The sequence below is a fragment of the Chenopodium album genome, chromosome 17 (assembly GCF_948465745.1).
Source record: "Chenopodium album chromosome 17, dcCheAlbu1.1, whole genome shotgun sequence".
Lineage (NCBI taxonomy): Eukaryota > Viridiplantae > Streptophyta > Magnoliopsida > Caryophyllales > Amaranthaceae > Chenopodium > Chenopodium album.
The window spans coordinates 47,334,784-47,355,565 of record NC_137850.1 but is presented as its reverse complement, the minus strand read 5'-3'; the positions used below and the strand labels follow the sequence as shown (position 1 = coordinate 47,355,565).

General features: G+C 34.7%; 3 protein-coding genes across 3 annotated transcripts; 2 read left to right on the top strand and 1 right to left on the bottom strand.

The window, feature by feature from the left end:
- Positions 1-3,042: 3,042 nt before the first annotated feature.
- On the top strand, positions 3,043-7,977 carry LOC145589971 (mitochondrial phosphate carrier protein 1, mitochondrial-like). Its single transcript, XM_081646692.1, has 6 exons — positions 3,043-3,434; positions 4,141-4,490; positions 4,588-4,631; positions 5,519-5,733; positions 5,809-5,933; positions 7,222-7,977. The coding sequence occupies exons 1-6, from the start codon at positions 3,279-3,281 to the stop codon at positions 7,274-7,276; spliced, it is 945 nt and encodes a 314-aa protein (XP_081502818.1). The 5' UTR covers positions 3,043-3,278; the 3' UTR covers positions 7,277-7,977.
- A 2,238-nt stretch (positions 7,978-10,215) lies between these two features.
- Positions 10,216-16,391, top strand: LOC145589963 (calcium-dependent protein kinase 26-like). Its single transcript, XM_081646684.1, has 9 exons — positions 10,216-10,535; positions 10,779-11,672; positions 12,123-12,266; positions 12,385-12,537; positions 12,646-12,761; positions 13,742-13,909; positions 14,724-14,948; positions 15,147-15,289; positions 15,992-16,391. Exons 2-8 carry the CDS (start codon positions 10,868-10,870, stop codon positions 15,240-15,242), a joined length of 1,707 nt encoding a protein of 568 aa, XP_081502810.1. The 5' UTR covers positions 10,216-10,535; positions 10,779-10,867; the 3' UTR covers positions 15,243-15,289; positions 15,992-16,391.
- Positions 16,392-18,283: 1,892 nt separating this feature from the next.
- Positions 18,284-20,618, bottom strand: LOC145589967 (uncharacterized). The gene is made up of 4 exons (XM_081646689.1): positions 20,212-20,618; positions 18,958-19,601; positions 18,660-18,860; positions 18,284-18,563 (listed from the first exon to the last, which is right to left on the bottom strand). Exons 1-4 carry the CDS (start codon positions 20,465-20,467, stop codon positions 18,525-18,527), a joined length of 1,140 nt encoding a protein of 379 aa, XP_081502815.1. The 5' UTR covers positions 20,468-20,618; the 3' UTR covers positions 18,284-18,524.
- Between the last annotated feature and the right edge of the window lie 164 nt (positions 20,619-20,782).

Here is a 20,782-nt window from a genome sequence, read left to right as displayed (position 1 = left end):
ATATTATCACCTCCACCTAACTGAACTCTCTCATTTTGTTTATCAACAGGCTCATATTGTTCTTCATCTTCTCTAGTTAAGAAACTCAGAAAAGAACCCCTTCTCCCTAAATTCTCAAACAAAGGCCTTTCAGGTTCTTGGTGCTCTGTGTATATTCTTATGAGTTTGTACTGTAGAAGTAAGCTCAGAAATGGATCAACAATATTCTTCTCAAAAGAAAGGTACCTCATCCCAGAGTTAAAATCCTTTCTAGGATCTAAGTAATGGATCTTAACAATGTCAGTGTACCCCAAACCATCAATTAAAGCCTTCACATAGTCAGCATCTACAGTTTTTGGAATGTCCTCAAACACATTCATTTTACCACCAATGTAAAAGGATTCACTACCAATTTGCCATTCACCACCATGATGTACAACCAAACAAGGTTTTAAGTCCATAATCTGGCATTAACAAGATATACACAATGTTTAACTTGCATAATAAAGTAACATAATAAAAGAAATCAGGACAGATTGCATAACATCAAAGGAAACAGAACAACACCATTCATTTCATTCATCATATCAAAAGTTGTCAATTACAATAGATTCTTCATTAGGCTTCATTGCATTACATACACTACCATCAACCTAGTTCCCTAAATGAAGCCTAATGAAACTTATTCTGCACTAAATACCATCAGATCACACATTGTCATAGCAGTGACATACCCAAAAAAAACATCATGAATGTCACATTCATCCAACCTACATACATTCAAGCTATGACAATGGCAAAGAACGGCCCTAACCCCAAAAACTAAAAAAAACATCATAAAAAGCTTAAACCTAGCAGCTCCTAACACCAAAAACCAACTAGCTGCACATAGACCTCCCCCACCCCAACAACAACAGCCTACTGCTCCTCCTTGAACAGGAGGGGGAAGCCATCGAAGTACACTGTCATGTCCTTATGGATCCAAGCATGAAAGTCCCTCCCATCATTGTAGATGAGGTCGTTGAGAATCCACTCGTTTATAGAGGCCCTGGGTCCGAAAAAGGGTTGGAGCTGGGCAAGGTGGCGTGTCTTCCACCACAGACGTCATTTCCTGCAAACCTTATCCACAGTATCCCGACTCCCCCAATTAAGCTTCGGGAAGACATGGAGGACAAGCAGATCGGGATTGCTGAAAATAGGATGCGCGTCGGAAAGAGCGTCCATACCTAGGTAAATTAATGGAGTTAGACAAGAATTTTACCATGTTCAAAACCTACTCTGTTTCACTAACACCTAAACCCTACAAATTCTCAACAAATTATACCCAGAAACACCCAAATTCTCACAATCAGCCACAATAAACCAAACACACATGCAAAAAAGACGAAGATGACAACACAAACAACAAAAAACAACAACTTTACAACAAAAAAAAACAAACAAGCAAACAACTCTGTCAACAACACATTTACAGTCGAATTAAAGAAGAAGAAGACAAAAAGAGGGAATATACCTTCAGATGATTGCAGCAATTCGAATTTCGCTTTCTTGCAGTCACGTTCGCAAGCACACAACCACATTAATGGCGAAGAAGAAGGACGAATTTTTTTTGGGTTGGAAAGAGAAAGATGACCTCTGGGTTTTTATATAAAAGGGGAAAAGTACTGATGTGAGGTGAGTCAGTGAGGGGAAGGGTAAATGAAAAGGCATAGCCCTTTCCAATTCTCCCGCCAATATCAGACAACGTAATGATGAATTACGTTTCCCAAAGTACAGCTGAGTGATTTTTTTTTAATTCGAATACAAATCAAAACGCTTCGTTTCGATAAATTCCCCAGTCCATTGGGCCACGTGGCAAAAATTCGTTCCTAAACTTTCCTTCATCAAGTCAGTACAAAATTTTACCTTCCTAAAGAAGATTCATTGAAAAAATTATTTAATTAACAAAATCTGAGTCAAAGTCCCTAAACTTTTGCTTAGTCAACATCCCTAAACTTTTTTTGCTGACTCAAGGTCCCTAAACTATTGCTTAGTCATCAAAGTCCTTCAACTTTTGACTGACAAACACCAACAAAGGTGGTTGAGGGACTAAAAGGGCACAAATAGTTTAAGAGGGACTAAAACGGCACAAATACGATAGTTTAGGGACCGTATTTAGTCTTTACTCGGACATTCTCCTTCTTTTATAAAACAATAATTAAGAATTCCTAAGTTTAACTATGAATACCCTCCCAGGCCCAAAACCCCTAAAACATTGGGCCAATTAGACTACATGGAGACTTATACATTGGGCTGGGCCTACATTTGAGATAGATGACGTAGTCCAATTGTCTAAAATACTTCTACTAGTATATGTTTTCCTTTTCTTGTCTTATTTAGAATCTTGATATATTTCAATGCAAATAATGTCTAATATAACTTATGGGAAAATAAATACGAATTACTTCAAAATTGAGTCACGTATTATGTGTAACATTAGGGTATTATTTGTAAAATATACCTACATTGAGATATTGTTATCACTCCATACTTTGTAATGCTATATATGCAAGATTCTAAATGAGACAATAAAAAAAGAAACAGAGGGAGTACCTCTATGCTCTATCATTGTATATGTGTTACCAACAATTTATGATTCCATTATATTTTCAAATAATAATCATAAATTAATTTTATTTTGAAAAAATGACTATAACAATTAATTTTTTAATGCAAATGTGTGATAAGAAATTTTTGCACCAACTCTTAAATCTATATAGACACAATTGATTATAAATTTCCACAATACACATTTTGCATTTGTGATACAAATATAAGCTGTGGATTTAAAGAGTCGCAAATGAATTATCGTGTACACAAGATCCAATCATACATCATACACATAATTTAAACTCCTAATAATCAATCTAATCAATTATCCACGCAATCAAATCGAACATAAATAAAAGTGTGAAACCTATTCAATTCCCTTCCCACCAAAAGGTCATATTTTTATTTTCAACATAGCCCTAAACCGTATATTACAACATGTAACGTGGAAGAATCACAAACGATAAACAAAACACGAACAAACTTCACAAATACGTACTACATGTTCTTCAGCCATTCTAACGATCCTATTCCTCCAAATTTTCCTCTGTCAAATCTCTGACGTTAACAAAACAAACCCACTTTTCCTCCTTTTTTGATCTCCCAAGAATCCTGGATTTCGTTTTATCAAAAGAATAATTTTTTTCAAAAAAAAGAGGAATCCTTGGGTTTTTTCCCCAGAAATCAGAACAAATCTGAAACTTAGAAAGATGAACATTTTAGAGAAAATGAAAGGGGTTGAAGGCAGATTTTGCGAGGAATTTTCACCTGGGTATTATGGTCTTTGCACCATTGGTGGAATGCTTAGTGCTGGAACTACCCATTTGGCCATTACTCCTCTTGATGTTCTTAAAGTTAATATGCAAGTCAGTTTTCTTCCCTAAAACCCTTCTTAAACCCTTCTTTAATTTCACATTTTTGTAGATTTTTTTATTTGTTTATTTTCTCAGTTAATATTTGGTTTTAGCTTGTACTTGTAAATTTTATGCTTATTTATCTATGTTTGAATTAGGTGTGTTGACCTTATTTGGTTTGAAACATGTTTGTTATGCAATTACAGATTTTTGGATGATTAATGTGAGTGATTTTTGATGGTCTATGTAGATTTAGTGGCTAATTAGAACATATATACTGCTATACCGCTCATTTTTGCTAAAACTGTTGGATTTGCCTTTGTTAAATTGGTAACATTTTGAAAAAGGATTAGCATCTCTCCTTAATTACTGTAATTTTTACACTAATTGTAAGAGTCAGCGATTCTGGTCAATGGGTTGATCGGTTTGGATTCTGGTCGATTTGAGGTGATACCGAAGATATGTCAAACCAAAGTAAACTTAGTAAAATAGTATCAAATTGTATATGAGTAAACTTTGGATTATTTGGGTTTGGTTTTCTGTGTAACCTTAGTAAGGTCAGAGATTGCCAGCACTAAATGCTCAAGCTTTCCAAATAATAGGTGCACATATTACTGTGGATTCTTTGTCAAAATAATAACCTAAATTTGGTTCAAATTGGTAATAGTATTAATGTTTTTGGAGTTTATTTCTAATTATAACTTGTTTGAACTAGTAGGTGAATCCCATTAAATATAATGGCATTTCATCAGGTTTCTCAACTCTATGGAGTGAACATGGTGCTTCTGGCCTTTGGAGAGGTTGGTCAGGGAAGTTTTTCGGATATGGGATTCAAGGCGGCTGCAAGTTTGGTCTATATGAGTACTTTAAGAAGCTCTACTCTGATGTATTAGTAGGTCAAAACAGGAGCATGATATTCTTTTTGAGTGGCGCATCTGCTCAAGTATTTGCTGATGTAGCTCTCTGCCCTTTTGAATCAATTAAAGTCCGTGTGCAAACACAAACAAATTTTGCTAAGGGTTTAGTTGATGGATTTCCTAAAGTGTACAGAGCTGAAGGCTTGTCAGGGTAGTTGTCTCAAGCTTAAGCTTGTTCTTTTGCATTACATAAGAGTATGTTTTCTTTCTAAATAACAAAATGACTAATCTTTGTTTTTCTAATGCAGATTTTACAAAGGACTTCTTCCGCTGTGGGGACGTAATCTTCCATGTAATAATGCCTAACTTGCATTTCTCAATTGATCATTTACCTGCTTTCTTGTTTGTCAGTCCTAGAAGTTCTTTGTTAATCTGGTGAGTTGAATGCTGCAGTTGAGTATGATTTACTGATGTGATTGGATTATGTCAAGCTAAAAACCAGGTCTGTCGACAATGAACATACCCTAATCTTTTCAGCATTAGACACTGATTTCCAAGTTTCACTGATTTTCAATCTGTCCGACTCCAGTAATTGATAAAATTGATTCTGTCTGCTTATTTGTTTCCTGCATTATGAAAATCATTGTCTGCATAGTAATAGTTGTTTTTTTTTGGTGGTGTTGTTGTTTTTGTTGTATATCATAGGGAAATGTATAGGTTCAATACGAAAATAGTTGACATGAGGATGATGTGTCTATGTGTTGTTTTTCTTGTTTTTTAACATAGGGAAATGGATAGGCTCGATATTGTAATAGTTGACATGATGACAATGTGTCTATGCTTGCATATTAAAGGCATTATTGAGTATTTGGTGGCATATAAGGTTGAATTATGTTCACTGTTCATACAAATTTGGTAAGAACTAAGAAGTTAAGCTGAGTGAAGGAGAGGGAGATTGAATTATTGCATTTCTTTTCTTGTTGGATCACAAACTCTCTTTTACTATATTCTCTTGTATTAGAGGATAAGCAAATGGACTCTGTGCTATATGTAAAACAAATGGTTTCTGTATAGGTAAAACAAATGGACTCTTGTATAGGTAAAATATTAATATAGGCCTATAGGATAGGGTAAAATGTACTCCTTAAGATTCTCAGTTTTAAGGTAAAGAGTCTGGTGTATTCTTAAGAATTAGGGGATCTCTTTTCTTATGGTCTCCTTATTCTGCCCCCTTCACAGTTTCCATGGTGATGTTTTCAACATTTGAGCATTCAGTTCACCATATATACCATGATATCCTTCAGCGAAGAAAGGAAGACTGCTCTAGAATCCAGCAGCTTGGTGTGACTTGCTTGGCTGGTTATGCAGCTGGAGCAGTTGGCACTTTGGTCTCAAATCCCGCTGATGTCATTGTTTCCTCTCTTTACAACAAAAAGGCTGACTCTGTGCTTCAGGTGGGGACAGTGTTTCATATGAATCCATGCTAGTAGACATCTTATAAGTAAACTGAAATATTTTTTTATTTTCAGGCCGTAAAAAAGATAGGGTTCCTGAATCTATTCACTAGGAGTCTGCGTGTTCGAATTGCACTGGTGGGGCCTGTAGTGACTATGCAGTGGTTCTTCTATGACTCTATTAAAATTCTAAGTGGACTGTAAGTTCAATCCTTGCTAAGTTTATTGCCATGGGTGATTCTACAACAGCATTCCTCTATATATTCTGTATATATATATGCCAAAAATGTTTTTATATATAGCATTACATTAAGGTAATACTTGTATAATATATTGAGCTCTGATAATGACTAAGGTGACAAAGTGAGTCATTTGGCGGGAAGCTGTGACTTTTGAAAGTGAAATGATGATTGTGGGGGAGACTCTCAAGTCTCAATGCACATTATGTAATAAGCGGGAAATTATCAATTATTCGAGTGATAACAAGGGGGGGGGGGGGGGGGGGGAATGCAAGACTACAATGAGTGTACAACAGTACAAGGCCCTATTAATGCTCTACTTAAAACTGATCCAGAGTAATCTTATAAGTGTATTGCTTTAGTTCTCTGCTGTGGCTTGAATGCCTTTATCCTCCAGCAACATGATGGTATACGGCTAGAGAAATTAATCAATAAATTTGCACTTAGGAAATGTATGCAATCCACAATTGATAGATAATTTGGCAGTTAGCAGTCTTGGCACTTTGAATTTGGAGTCTGAACAATGCCTCATTGAATCACTTGGCCGTAGCCTAGGAGAGGAGCTGTATGTATATATGGGCTATGCCATCTGATTGTCCGGTTAAATAACCTCACCTTTAACAATGATGGCTGGCCAGCTGCCTGCCTCTTACATATCCTACTCTCTTGTAGTGAGTAGGGACACCTTGTTTTCATCTAACATTGAATGAGATGCAGGTCTTACATTGGGTGTTTGATGATTTCAAAGCATGTCTTCTAGCAAAACTTAAACCTTAAAATGCATGGTCCAAGTGCACATCTGCCCCATGTGCATCTTATGAACACAGTTTCTTCGATCATAACATGCAAGTTTTGATTGATATATCGGGTGGTTGGTTGAAATGATGGTAAAAACTGCTGGTTGGGCTCAATCATTGTTGTCTGTAGATTGGTGGAACCTAGATGGAAACTTTATTCAAAAAAAAAAAAAGGCCAGCTGAGACTAAACACTACTTGGTTTCACATTTTTTCTGGGATGGGAGTGGGAGGGTTTGATGACAGACAACATCTCACCCTCTCAGCACAATGAATGATCTACAAGTGCTACTCAATTTACGTTTTTGTTTGGCAATCCTGATTACTACTGTATATCTGATATAGTTTTGTTTCAAATTTTCATGATTCAGTGGCTTCTCGTTTCACATTGTTCTTTTTAACCCTATTACTGACATGTTTGAACCTCTTTCTATTATTCTCTGAACTTCTGAAGGCCTGCAAGTGGTGGACTCCCAAAGCGTCTTGAAGAGTCAATTTCTGCTGGTTAATGATATGCTTCTGGCAACCTCCTTTGGCATAGTTCTTCCTGACAAGAGTAGTTATAAACTTATAAATTCCCTCCACACATCAGTTTGTATCAGTTCGATCATGAATGATGGAACAGAGAAGAGAATATCTGTACAGGTTTATATCAGTGTACACTGCGCGTATCTGGTTTTGCCGATAATAACTCAGTGACATATTACATGAACTTGCAGTGTTACTGCTTTTTACTCATGATAGATTTTCTGTTGATAAAATATCATCACAAGGATAAGTCATTAAAGCACTTTTAGGCTTGGATCTGACCTACCTATCTGGAGTACATAGCCAACCTATTCAGAATTCCCCTTGTAACCCCTTTCCTCCTCCCGGCGGTGAGATTCGATCCCGGAGTAGCTACCAAGTATGAATTTTATTTGTTGTTTTGTTTACTAGTACATCGTACATGAAGTCTAGCTACCAAGTATGAATTTTATTTGTTGTTTTGTTTACTAGTACATCGTACATGAAGTCATAAGGCATGTAGCCAGCATTCAGATCTGAGTGCACTAAATCTGTGGTTGTGACAAGGCAAGTTGCCCTTTTAATGGGACCATGTTGTTCAAAGAAATATTTGTATAGCATGAATGGAAAATAAACATAATCATTCATGCATTCCCACCACATATGACATGTAGCTCAATGATCAACTCTATGCCATACATTGTAAGTATTCTTTTATATTTGATAGACAGATTTCAGTTTTTAATTACTTGTTTATTTAGCTATTTTATTTTCTTATTGGTTGACATGGTTGTATTTATTGTTCTTTATTTGCAAAAATGGACCACAAAGAGAGTAAATGATTACAAGATTGTATGATCACAGAAGAAGAGGGGTGGGGTAAGGGGTTGTGGTTGTTACGAGTACTTGTTAGAAAGTCTAACCGATTATAAATCAGATTTAATACGAGTTAAAAAGGAGGCCTTTTGTAAACTGTTTTATTGCGAAATAATTCTATAATATGAAAAAGTCTATACAATGGAGTAATATTTTTGACGGGAAATTCTTATGATTATAAATACTCTAGAAAGAAGTTTTCATACAACGGATTTTTTGTGTGGATTTAATTCAATTATAATTTGTAACTTTATGTAATCATCATAAAAATAAAATCAAAGCTGTAGTTTGGAATGAAAAAAAGCACTAGTACTAAAATGCCTTAGAGGTGAAAATGAAAGGCCAAAGTAACCACTTGAGCAAGTGGACTAGCAATTATGTCAATCTCTTTCGGTCTTTCATCTTTTTCATACTAGCTAGTGTTGAAGTGTTCTAAATTTGGACTGGCCAGCATTATCAAAACTCTACAAGTGAAAATTATATTTGACTCTTGATATTTCTTGATCAAACAAGCCTCAAAAAATTGGATTATTTCTTAGGTAAGAAAATATGACATTTTCTTCATTGAATATGAATCTATTCCTAATTTATTCATAATTAAATTGAGATGTGAAATAACTTTTGCTTTTGCGACTAAGACATTTTGATGAATATTATTGTATGATTTGTATGTAGCCTCTATTTCATTTTGATTGATCCAATAATTTTTTTTTTTTTTTTTTTTTTATCTTTTTGTTAATTGAGTTTTCTTCATAGTGTCAACTCAATCCAAATATAAATTTCTCCCACCAATTTTATTTCTCACCAACTCAATCCAATTAAAAAATAAAAAGTTGTAAAATTACAATAAGATAAACAAAAAGGAACAAAAAGAGTAGTAATTCAGTACCCCTTGGCCTATGCCACACATTGTTATTACGGAGTATTATAAGACTTATTACATTTTTAGGTTTTTGTTTATATGCTAATATTTGCTTTTAAGAATATGAGAGCGATTTGCTAACAATAACTTTTACTAATTCTTAAAGATATCCATAATAACCTTTACTTTTCAAATAACATTAATTTGGAAACTTATGAAAATATTACACTCCATCTTTTTTATTTTTCTATAAAATCATATCATATATGTTTAATATTTTTATTTATCTTTTTATTTGTTACAACATTAAGACTCTTTGTACATTTTTCTTTACTCCGTATTAGACATAACTTATTGATAAAATAATTTTCTTTTTCTCTTTGAAAAAATTTCTAATAACAATGATGTACACCATATTAGAGACAAGACAATATGAATAGTAGGAAGATTAAGTTTTAAGCAAGACTACTTAGACTAGATTGAGTGTAAAAAGATAAGGATTAGACTTCCTAAAACTTGGATTGACCAACACATGAACATAAATAGAGAATCGTTGACTGAAAATCAGCCACCATTACTCTTTTTTTTTTTTTTTTTTTTGGAAATCCTAAAATTAGCAGCTTTCTTATTTTCTCTCTCCTAATTTCATTGGATACTGTTTTAATTGAGCCATGATAAAGAAAAGTCAAACACCACCTTTCATTCCTCCCCCCCCTGTTTGGAGTTTGCCAGTATTGCCACCTTCCCCTTTCCTAGAAACCGCGTAATTTTTCTTCAAAAAAAAAAAAAAAGAAACCGCGTAATTTAGATTTTAGAACACTCAAAAATAAAATTAATTAATAAATTAAAATATTCCATCTTTTAATTATCTGATTGGTTAAGATTAAGTAATTTTTGCTGGATCAGATAATGAGATCTATGGTATAGGATATTAGGATCTACTAAAGAGCTGTTAAGCACTTTCTTTTTAGATCTTTCTTGCACCTTAATTACTTTATTATTAACTTCGCATTAACGCGATAGCAGTTAGCTTAGTTGGTTAAATCTTATTGATAAATCAAATTGAATCTTATTAACATTATTGACTTTTTTAATATTTTATACACCAAGATTAAAGATATGTAATTATAAACATCCTATTAAAAGAAACACTTTTCTTTCATTTGCTTTTTTTCTTGTTTACAGAAAAAAACAAAGAGACCCACCTCACAATTTTTTTCAAAATTCAGGAAAAAGCAGAAATAAAAACGTAATAAAGGATTCGTCAAAAAAAAAAAAAAAAACGTAATAAAGGAACAACCTTGATTATTCCTTGATTGAAAATGGAAGATCTTTGACACCCTAATAATAAAATTTTCTTTTATTTTTCCCCCCCAATTTTTTTTTTCTTTTGTTTATTCCTCAAGAACATGAGCTAGGAACTTACCTTGAAAGATCTTCCTTTTGCCCTTTAGTTGATCATCTTTATCAATAAATCTATGTCCTCTCTTTGATACTTTTATTGACTTCATCAAAAAATTTAGGTACTACCCTTTCTCCTTTCTTTCTCTCTCTTCAATTTATATATTTGTTCATCTAGATCTAGTTTACATTTCTTGCAGTTATTTGATTCATTTCTCATATGGGTTTGTAATTTTATTGTTTGTTTGTTGATTAATTTGTTCCAATTTTTGTGGGATTTATTTGTTTTTATTTGTGGATTTATACGATGATTTTGATTGATTTTTAATGTTGTTGTTTTTGTGTTTGTTTAATTTCTTGTTCAGTGCAATTAAGATTGATTGATTGAATGAGAAACTTTGGTTTGGATTGTGAAAGAGTTGTTGAATTGGTTGGGTGGAATTGAGGTTGTTTCATGGGCAATACATGCCGGGGATCTTTTGGGGCAAAATTTCATCAGGGCGAGACTCAGCCCGAGGATCATTCTGTTGTAAATTCGAACTCGAACACGAATTCGAATACCACTAGCTCTAATACTACCAAGAGAAACGATTCCGATTATTCAGATTATTCACCTAATAGTTTGAGAAACCAGCAACTTGTTAATCAGGAATTTGCTCAAGATAATCCTAAGAAAGATCATAATTCTGTGGTTGTTGTTCCAATGGCTAAAGATAATAATACCGTAAGGAAGCAAAGTGATAATCAAGCTTATTATGTTTTGGGTCATAAGACTGCCAACATTCGTGATCTTTACACTCTTGGCCGTAAATTGGGGCAAGGGCAATTTGGGACCACGTATCTATGTACTGAGATCTCCACGGGGATTGAATATGCTTGTAAATCGATATCGAAAAGGAAGTTGATATCCAAGGAGGATGTGGAAGATGTGAGAAGAGAGATTCAGATAATGCACCACCTGGCAGGTCACAAGAATATTGTGACCATAAAGGGTGCTTATGAAGATCCTTTATATGTGCACATTGTGATGGAACTTTGTTCTGGGGGCGAGTTGTTTGACCGCATCATTCAAAGGGGGCATTACAGTGAGAGAAAGGCTGCTGAATTGACTAAGATCATTGTCGGGGTTGTTGAAGCCTGCCATTCACTTGGGGTTATGCACAGAGATCTCAAGCCTGAGAATTTCTTGTTGGTGAATAAGGATGATGATTTCTCTCTCAAAGCTATCGACTTTGGGCTGTCTGTCTTCTTTAAACCAGGTATCCTAGCAAATTATGTTTCTCTTTTTGGTTTCTTTTATAAACATCAATGTTTGAGGAATTGAGTCTTCTGATGCATATTGATTGTTTCTCTCAGTTAGCATATGCTTTATCATTGCCTGATAAGCATGAGCATATTTAATTTTTTAAAACCATTTCATGTGAGCATAGGCATGGCTGAATGCCACTCGATTGTCATTTATTGAGATCCGGTGTTGGTAATTTCATGTAGTTGTGATGTCTGGCAATGAATTGATAGCATAATATATTTTAATATTTTTCCGATATAATTTGTATAATCATTAAAAAAAGTCCAGAGTTCTTATTTATTTTTCAGGTACATTTAACACTAATTATGCCTGCGTGGATGATATCATGTAATGTTAGCAAAGCTGAAAGTAGTCAGCATACAGTTTTCAAGGACTAATTAAAGGTGGCTGGCTATTGCAGGTCAGGTCTTTACAGATGTGGTTGGAAGTCCTTACTATGTCGCGCCTGAGGTTCTTTTGAAGAATTATGGCTTTGAGGCAGATGTTTGGACTGCTGGAGTTATTCTGTACATATTACTCAGTGGTGTGCCACCATTTTGGGCTGGTATGTAAGGGGTTTTATTTTTTTGTTTCTTTTTCAATTATTACTTTGTGGATATTGTGTGCATCTTTATTTCAGATGATATCATATTAATTTTTTTTTTGTTTTTGTTGTTTCTCAGAAACTCAGCAGGGAATATTCGATGCAGTTTTGAAGGGTCATATTGATTTTGACTCAGATCCTTGGCCCCTAATTTCCGATAGTGCAAAGGATCTTATCAGAAAGATGCTGTGCTCAAACCCAAAAGAGCGTTTAACTGCTCACCAAGTTCTATGTGAGTTAGTATTTGCTCTTTGATAATCAGTTTACTTCATTGTTTGTGAAAGCTTTTTCTCGTTTATTATTTGGACACTGTTTTTATTGAAATAGCTACCTTGTTTAGGTCATCCTTGGATTTGTGAAAGTGGGGTTGCACCAGATAGAGCATTGGACCCAGCTGTAATTTCTCGTCTCAAACACTTCTCTGCAATGAACAAGCTGAAGAAAATGGCTTTGCGGGTATGTATAATCTACAAATATGATTTTCCTTGTTTGTACAATTACAAATGATTTATAGTGCTATTAGATGTCATTATGGCTTATGTGATGATGTGAGGGATTGTGATACCCCTGTGTCTTACTTTATCAGGTATAATAAGTAAAGTAACTAAAACTACACGCTTTTTTTAAAATACATAGTGGCAGTACCATATTGATTGAGTTTGCACTATGGCCTTTCCATCAAGGTTCACTTCTTCACATTTATGATATATCACAATGGAAGCATGGGACCATCGGCAGATTTTGATTATCTCAGCTGGCTGTAATATGGGGATGATCTTCTAAAATTCTAAATGTATCTTTAGAGGGTTGGGAGGGTTGCAGGTGGCGTAAGTTAACTTGTTCAAGCTCTATTTACAAGTACATGCGTTTCTTTTTAACTCCTCTCTCTGTTTATGATTTTTGTATACTAATAGAAAGCTCACAACCTCACTTGATTATGAAGGAAAAACTAAAAGAATTCAATAGATTCTAGTCAAAAGAATCACTTTTTGGTGTGTTACTTTATGTGTCACTAAGTTGTGATCATTTTACCTTTTTATGTATTTATTATTATTTGGCATGAATACTAATTCTACTTATCAAACTTCTCTTTTCCCTGTTATCTGCTTTTGGAAAAGGCTAAACTGCTTTTCATTTATGGTTTTCCATTTTGGACTTTCCCCTTTTATTTCCTTCTCCCACCCCCCCCCCCCCCCCCCCCCCCCCCCCCGCAGGTTATATCCCATTTGGTCAAGGCTGCATTTAGTTATAAACTCTGTAGACCTGAAAATGATGAAGCCTCTCTTCTTTGTCCCCACTTCGTCTTTGTCTTCTACTTCCTCATCCTGCTCTTGATGTTCTGATTTCATTCACAAAATTACATATTATGAATGCTAGTTTCTAGATATAACATGGTGAAAATTCGCAAAATAATCTCTCATGTTAATTTTTGGCAGGTTATAGCTGAAAGTTTGTCAGAGGAAGAAATTGCTGGATTAAAAGAAATGTTTATGTCAATGGATACTGATAACAGTGGTGCAATTACATTTGAGGAGCTCAAAGCTGGTTTAAAAAGATATGGTTCAAACCTTAAAGACATAGAGATACGTGATCTGATGGAAGCGGTAATAATTTAGTTATTGTGAAGTTGGTATTTTTTATTCTCTATATTGCAACCACTCGCCTGTACTTGTATTCGCTAAACCTTCTTATTTGTTTGATATATTACCTTCCTTTTTTTGGGTTACTGCACTTAGTTAATATTAGTATGCCATGAATCTTATTGATTTAAGCTGTTTGTTTCTTTTCAAATTTGGCAATGTACTTCTTATATCATTATTTTTGGAAACAAGGCATGTGCATGTTGGTAACATTGTGCTAGTCAGCTAGCATACTTGCCTGAATTCTGATGACCTCTTTTTTGCTAGTTGTTACTTGACTGAAGAGACAAGTTGACGTAGAAATAATATAGGTAAACATTGCTACTGTTGATAAATATGCTGTGTTGAAGAGTTAAGACTAAGGTCAAAACTCTTCTTTGGTTACTTTGTGTGAGGCTGGTGTATTTAGCTTCTCTTTGGGCTCTCTCCTGGGGCATCCCTTAAAATTAATTTTTTGGCTCCCATTGCATGTGCTTCTTACGTGATATGTATCCATATGAAAGTGCACCTTGCACGTCTTCCCAACTTATTGTCCTTGTACATATAAATTTGATAGCCTACCTGACTGTATAAGTGTATAATCTGAAAAAATACTCCTTCCGTTTGATGGTTGTCCAATATTTTTGTATGTATTATCAACAAAGTTATCATGAATCATCTCTTTTGTTTAACTTGAGATACAATGAAGAGATACAGGTTCTTATTTTCTTGTTTAAGCTTTTAATTTCTTGTACATGCTAGTATGCTACATTCTTCTGAACCATGTTATATTGTGCAGGCTGATATTGACAATAGTGGTACAATTGACTATGGGGAATTTATAGCTGCTACAATTCATCTCAACAAGCTCGAGCGTGAGGAACATCTTGTTGCTGCCTTTCAGTACTTTGACAAGGATGGCAGTGGATCTATTACCATTGATGAGCTCCAACAAGCATGTCAAGAACAGGGCCTTAACGATCTTTACCTTGAAGATGTTATCAGAGAAGTTGATCAAAATAACGTAAGTCTTGTCACTCCTCACTCTCAGTCGCATTTCTCTGCTTCACCTTTTGTAATCTTATCCACATACTGTATTATTTTGTGCTAATTCTTTTTTATAATTTCTGAAATTTGGAATGGCAGGTCATTGGCCTCATGTTTTTACTTTCCATTCATATCTTTCTATACATCTCAGTATTGTGTTTGACATACATTTCAGGATGGCACAATTGATTATAGTGAATTTGTTGCGATGATGAGAAAAGGTGATGGTGGGATTGGAAGGAGAACCATGCGTATGAGCATGAGAGAATGAGAGATGCACCTGGGGTTTACTAGACTTTCACTGTAGTTTTATTTAAGGTACTTGTTTTTCCTCTCCTCGCAAAGTTATTTAGCTGATAAAACAGTGTAAGAGCAATTGGTGGATTCTGTGAAGTAGGAGTCTAAACGTGAAATTTGAAAGAATGGTGTATCATTGCTGCTGAAGGTTCTTATGTGTGCTAACAAAGAATGACAATCTAAAATCTTAGCCATTGTTCTTCATAATAGTATTAAATTTTCTTATAAACTAGGAGGGTTTTCTGAGCAAAGATGCTGTTGTTCTTTTTAAGAGTTGTTTCAACCTTATAAGCTAACATTCTTTCGACATTTTAAACAAACAATTTTGACCTTACTACGTAGCTTGCAGATTGGGTGCATGAAACTGTGGAATTTGTGTTATGCACATTTAATGAAGTGAAAATAGGAAAGATCACGATAAATGTTGTATTACCTTGCAGAATGGCTTTCATGTCTTTTTTAGTCTATAATCAACTGATTTTAGCTCTTACCAATTTTATGATTACATCTGAGTTTTGTTGATTTTTACCAATTAAGACTGATTGCTCATAATTTAAATTGATTTTTTACCAAGTAAGAAGTATAACTTATTGTTTTCTGGTTAAAACTTAATTTAAATTTGTAAAGAATGCCTTGAACTAGCCAACAGGCCCAACTAGCAGAAGTAGATGGTTTGATTCTCTTTTTTCCAGTGTGATGCTGATAACGTAGTGTGTTTTACAGGTTTGTACAGCAATGGATGATAAAACCATGAGATGTAGGTTCTTCCTCCGGCTCAACAACTTCCTTTTGTGGGGTGTTTATTGTAAAGGTTGTGTGGTTAAGCACTATAGAGCAAAAGTTATAAACTCTGCAATGACTGGTCTGAAATGGATTCCAACATACCATGATCTGTGTATGTTTGGAAGAACAAGGTTGATCTACTGTTGCTTCCTTTGCAAGCTTGGAAGTTCGTGCTCGTTCTGTACTTTTAACTTGTTGGATTGTACTTCAGAAAAATGATATTTATTCAAGCGGCTGTCAATGTCATTTTAGAAGTGCTGTTGTATGTTGTTAAATGTTGAGATTTAAACCTTAGATCCCTTTGTATCATGAATGAAAAGAGGACCGTTGTTGAACTTCATTGAGTTCTGATTTTTTTTGTTCTGTATCAAATTATCAATGTTGCTCCCTTTAATACAGCAGAGCTGTTATGCATTGCTATATATATATGATGCTTACTCATCTTCTGGACTTATGGCCTGTGAATCGCAGGAGACTTGGTCGTTTCAATGAGTTAGTGATAGCTGCATAACTTTATACTCCACGTATTAGCCCTGAATTAACACGGCAACCCTTTTGGACTAAAGCCGATGTTTAACAAGAGCTACATTGTTACAGCAACCTTGCCCCAATGTCTTTAAAGTGTTTTTCGCCTTGGACATAGTTTAAACCCGCCAAGATAGGGTAAAGGAGCTACTTTGATTGTTATATATTCATCTTAAAACACTGTCCTAGTTTCCAATGGTTTTCCCGTCCCCCAACGCCGTATAAAAATAAGTGTCCCTGAGACACTTCTCACTGCTTGCTATCTTAGATTATGTTGCTCTAAACAAGTGAATGGTGTTGTCATGTAGCTCGTTACATTAATAAGCAACACCATTTGTCTCACTATGTTCAAGGTTGGAAGACGACCATGTACCTAAAATCCTACTCCTTAATATTTTTTTAGAGTAGATAGATTCAAAATACGAGGTTGATCGTGGACATGAAACTTTACGAGCAAATTAATTAAACTACTAAATGTATGTAATAGCCAAAAAAATCCGTTGAGAAATATCTTGATTACCTGGATGTTCAGCTCTAAAAAATTCTCAAAAAATATATCCGGAAGAGGTTAAGTCCACTCTCAAAGATGGGTCGATCATCCCTTCAGAATGAAGGGACTTATACCTTATACACAACATAAAGTAAACATACAATAGCTTCCAAAAATCAAGATTGCAAATTTTTATCGGGACTCAAAACTATTCATTCACGTATCAAACTTTAGCTAGACAAACAATAGTAAATGAATCGAACATAGTAGCCACAAAAGAGGAAATAAAAAGTTGATTCTTACATAAACCAAACATTACATGAAACTCTGTATTAAAGGTAAATGAATAAGATCCTTACATAACAATCATGAAAGATGAGTACTGAAATATAAAATCTGCAGTTATAATAAATTCATCGATCAAATGGAGATGAAACCTTCATGGACGATAAGAGCAAACACGAGTACGAGGAAGCCGATGGCAATACAATTGCTGGAGGAGAAGGTTGTTTGAGAGTAGGCAGAAAATGTAATTGCTACACCTACTAATCCTATTGCCAAAGCTTTCGCACTTTGGTTCATTGTTTTTTTTTATGTTTTTTCGTGGTCGAATTTGACAAAAAGTATGAGAATATTGTGTTGGTTGATTAGATGAACAAGAAATATAAGATGATGAAAAATGAGAGATTTGAGTTTTATGTTTGAGATCATGTATTTGAAGTTTGAAGTTATTAAGTCAACGATACATGAGGATTGGCGGATCTGGCCTCGTTGACTAGTTGCATTAATGCACTCTTAAGTCTTAACTCGACAACTCGTCACTATTTTGATAAAATATTAGAGTTGCAGCTCTTTGAGCATCTAAAGTGACATAATATGAGTATGTCTCAACAACCAAGAGAGACTTAGAGACGTGAGAGATAACAAGTATCTTATTTTAAAGGGAGATTGATTAAATCATTTGTATCTAGTCATGTTTTAGAGGTGACAATTAAGTTGTTCGAATACACCCTTAGTTTACAATAAATTTTCTATTAGCACATTTTGGATTGCACGTACATATGAATCTTTTGCCAAGTCAAGGGTGGTATACATTTGTAGATATGGTTTAAGATTCGAATCCTCCTGTTAAGATTCAGAATTTCTCATACTCCCAAAATAATAATAATAATATTGTATAAAATACAGACAATCAAAATACATAATGATCAGCATGCTAAGGGTAAAATTGCATACATTTTGATATATATTGGATTGTTCAAAAACTAAGTACAGCCCCTGAGATGAGGCTATTTGTTGTACAAAGGGGTTATAAAATGAGAATTTAGCATTATATATAACACTATTAAAAAAAAAAAAAAAAAAGAATGCTCTTTGACAAGCCTAAAAGAGCAGAAGCATATACTGTATAAAATTATATGCATATTAGACATTACTAATAATGCAGTGTTGACCAATTCAATTACTAGCTAACGTCTCATGCCCTATTGATATTTCCTGTAAAAAAGAGTGAAACAATGTGTCTTAGCAGATTATCTTGGCAGAACAGCAATTTTGAATATTGCCAAAAATCGAGTTTTTATTCAGGCATACCTTTAACTTGCCATCAGTTGTGAAAATGCATCTTGATGAAATAGTGAATCCAGGATCTAGTAACCATCCTACCTCTCCACAAGTTTCGCCGTTCCCACTTTCCTTGAGTGAGCACCATAATTGCCGCGGTAACAGAATCAGTTCATGCTCATTTCTGACTATTTTCTGCGTACTTCTTCCTGTAAGTTCTTGCAAAGGTTTCTGCCCAATGAAAAGGAAAATCGGCGTTAAGCTTACATAATGCTGTACGTTTAAAAAATATAGAGGTCAGTTGATCAAACAACAAAACAGGACTCACATTCTGAGAAGTTTGGTAGCTAGCCACAGCATCCTGACTCTGCCAAACACCAGTAACATCAGAAGCATTCAAGGCAGGTGTAGAAGCGAATGCAGAATCACGTATAGCACAACCGCCAAGCTGATCTCCATTTCTGAACGGCCCATACCACAGCTCACAAAACACTTTTACTTTCTGCAGTTTCAACTTTGAATCCTCCAAACGAAGTGTCTGAATCACCCTTACTCTAGACTCCTTATCAAGAGGGTCAATCAAACAATGCTCCAACTCCAACACTCTATACACTTCATTCTCCAAAACTGACCAAAGGGCCACATAACAGCCGGTGTTCTGAAACGCAAAGGCTAAGATGCTACTGCTTTCTTCGCCTCCTATGATCCTCTCATCGCTGTTATATACTGTTGCTGCATCAGCCTCACAGCCTACTGTGGGAAGTAATTTTACAGACCTGTAGGAAAGAAGGAGTTTCTGTGGATCGGCTAATGTAGGGCATTGAGTTTGCCAATCGAAAACCTTAACTTCCCATTCCCTGTATGCTTCAGGTACTACTGATTCAGGAAGTTCAATGGGTTCCCCAGCAGTTGTGAAATCTGCTCCAAACCCATCCCACTCTCCTGAAACTTTGTCCGCGAATTCTGCCCAACCTTGAAACAAATTAACAACCTTGCTGCATCAGTTCTATTAATTCAGGTGATGTTAACAGTAGGAATTTTGGACACTACATATAATTCATAAGGGTTAATAAAACATCAGTCTTAAAATTGAATAATTCCTAAGAAATGAGCTTGTATACAATTATTACAGTGGATAAATGCCAATGTGAGGCCTTAGCGAATTTTAAATCTATCTCCACCACAGACTTTAACCAACTAAGCTAGCTGACATCCATAACATAATATCCGTGTTATATTACAGGGGTATTCTAGATTATAAGGGGAAATATAGTGTGATATCTTGGAGATTAATTAGGCCTAGCTTAGGGAATATATTTAAGTAGTTATGATATGGTTGTTTCTCCCCTCAACATCAACATCACATCAAAGTTGAAAAAGATAGCTAATTTTACTTATGAACTCTTCATTCCACACTCTAATATAAAATTCAACATATGAAGTATATAATTCATAAATTCATAATACAGCAAAATTAAAAAAAATCCAAAAGCAATTAATATCCCAACTTACTTAATTACATAAATAAATCAAATGATTACTTAATATCCAAGTAGTAGAACAGTAAAATAAAATAACATACTGGAATTAGGAGAAGATGGACTAAAACTGCTACTTTGTTGTTGATCAACCTCAATTTGTGAAGGAATAATCTTAGCAACTGAACGAACAGTAAGTTTACTGCTAGAAGGCAGGGGTAATTTTGAGGAAAGAGAAAGTGAATTAGAGATAAATGGTAAAAGAGGGTAATTCTGAAGTATTGAAGAATTACTGTAGGATGGTATGAGAGTCCTCTTCTTCTGTGAGATTACAAAGTGATGAGCAGAAGAAGAGGCCATTTTTTTAAACACAACTTTATTTATTAATTTGAAACAAGAAAAAAAAAAAAAAAAAAAACACAAATTTTTAAATGGAAGGTCTTATCTTTTTAATGAAGTGAATTTATTATCTTGAGCAAAGAATACAAGGCTGTAGAGTTGAGTTGGGATGTGAGGATAGTTTGCAATTGTGAGTTCTGCAACCGTAAGTCAATTCCCCCTTGATTGGAATATTCTTGCATATTGGCCACTATATTCTGGCACTTTCCCTTTCCTTGGCCTTATTTGAAGAAGAAAATAAAAGTATTTCTCTCTTTGTTCCATAGTAATCTTCTT

Bases quoted from the DNA above. Each gene is read 5' to 3' on its own strand.
- LOC145589971 (XM_081646692.1), top strand. From the start codon at position 3,279: ATGAACATTTTAGAGAAAATGAAAGGGGTTGAAGGCAGATTTTGCGAG. The intron at 4,491-4,587 runs GTAGTTGTCTCA...TTTCTAATGCAG, and splicing joins AGAGCTGAAGGCTTGTCAGG to ATTTTACAAAGGACTTCTTC. The intron at 5,934-7,221 runs GTAAGTTCAATC...GAACTTCTGAAG, and splicing joins ATTAAAATTCTAAGTGGACT to GCCTGCAAGTGGTGGACTCC.
- LOC145589963 (XM_081646684.1), top strand. From the start codon at position 10,868: ATGGGCAATACATGCCGGGGATCTTTTGGGGCAAAATTTCATCAGGGC. The intron at 12,267-12,384 runs GTATGTAAGGGG...GTTGTTTCTCAG, and splicing joins TGTGCCACCATTTTGGGCTG to AAACTCAGCAGGGAATATTC. The intron at 14,949-15,146 runs GTAAGTCTTGTC...CATACATTTCAG, and splicing joins GAGAAGTTGATCAAAATAAC to GATGGCACAATTGATTATAG.
- LOC145589967 (XM_081646689.1), bottom strand. From the start codon at position 20,467: ATGGCCTCTTCTTCTGCTCATCACTTTGTAATCTCACAGAAGAAGAGG. The intron at 19,602-20,211 runs GTATGTTATTTT...ATTTGTTTCAAG, and splicing joins TCCATCTTCTCCTAATTCCA to GTTGGGCAGAATTCGCGGAC. The intron at 18,564-18,659 runs GTATGCCTGAAT...TCTTTTTTACAG, and splicing joins CAACTGATGGCAAGTTAAAG to GAAATATCAATAGGGCATGA.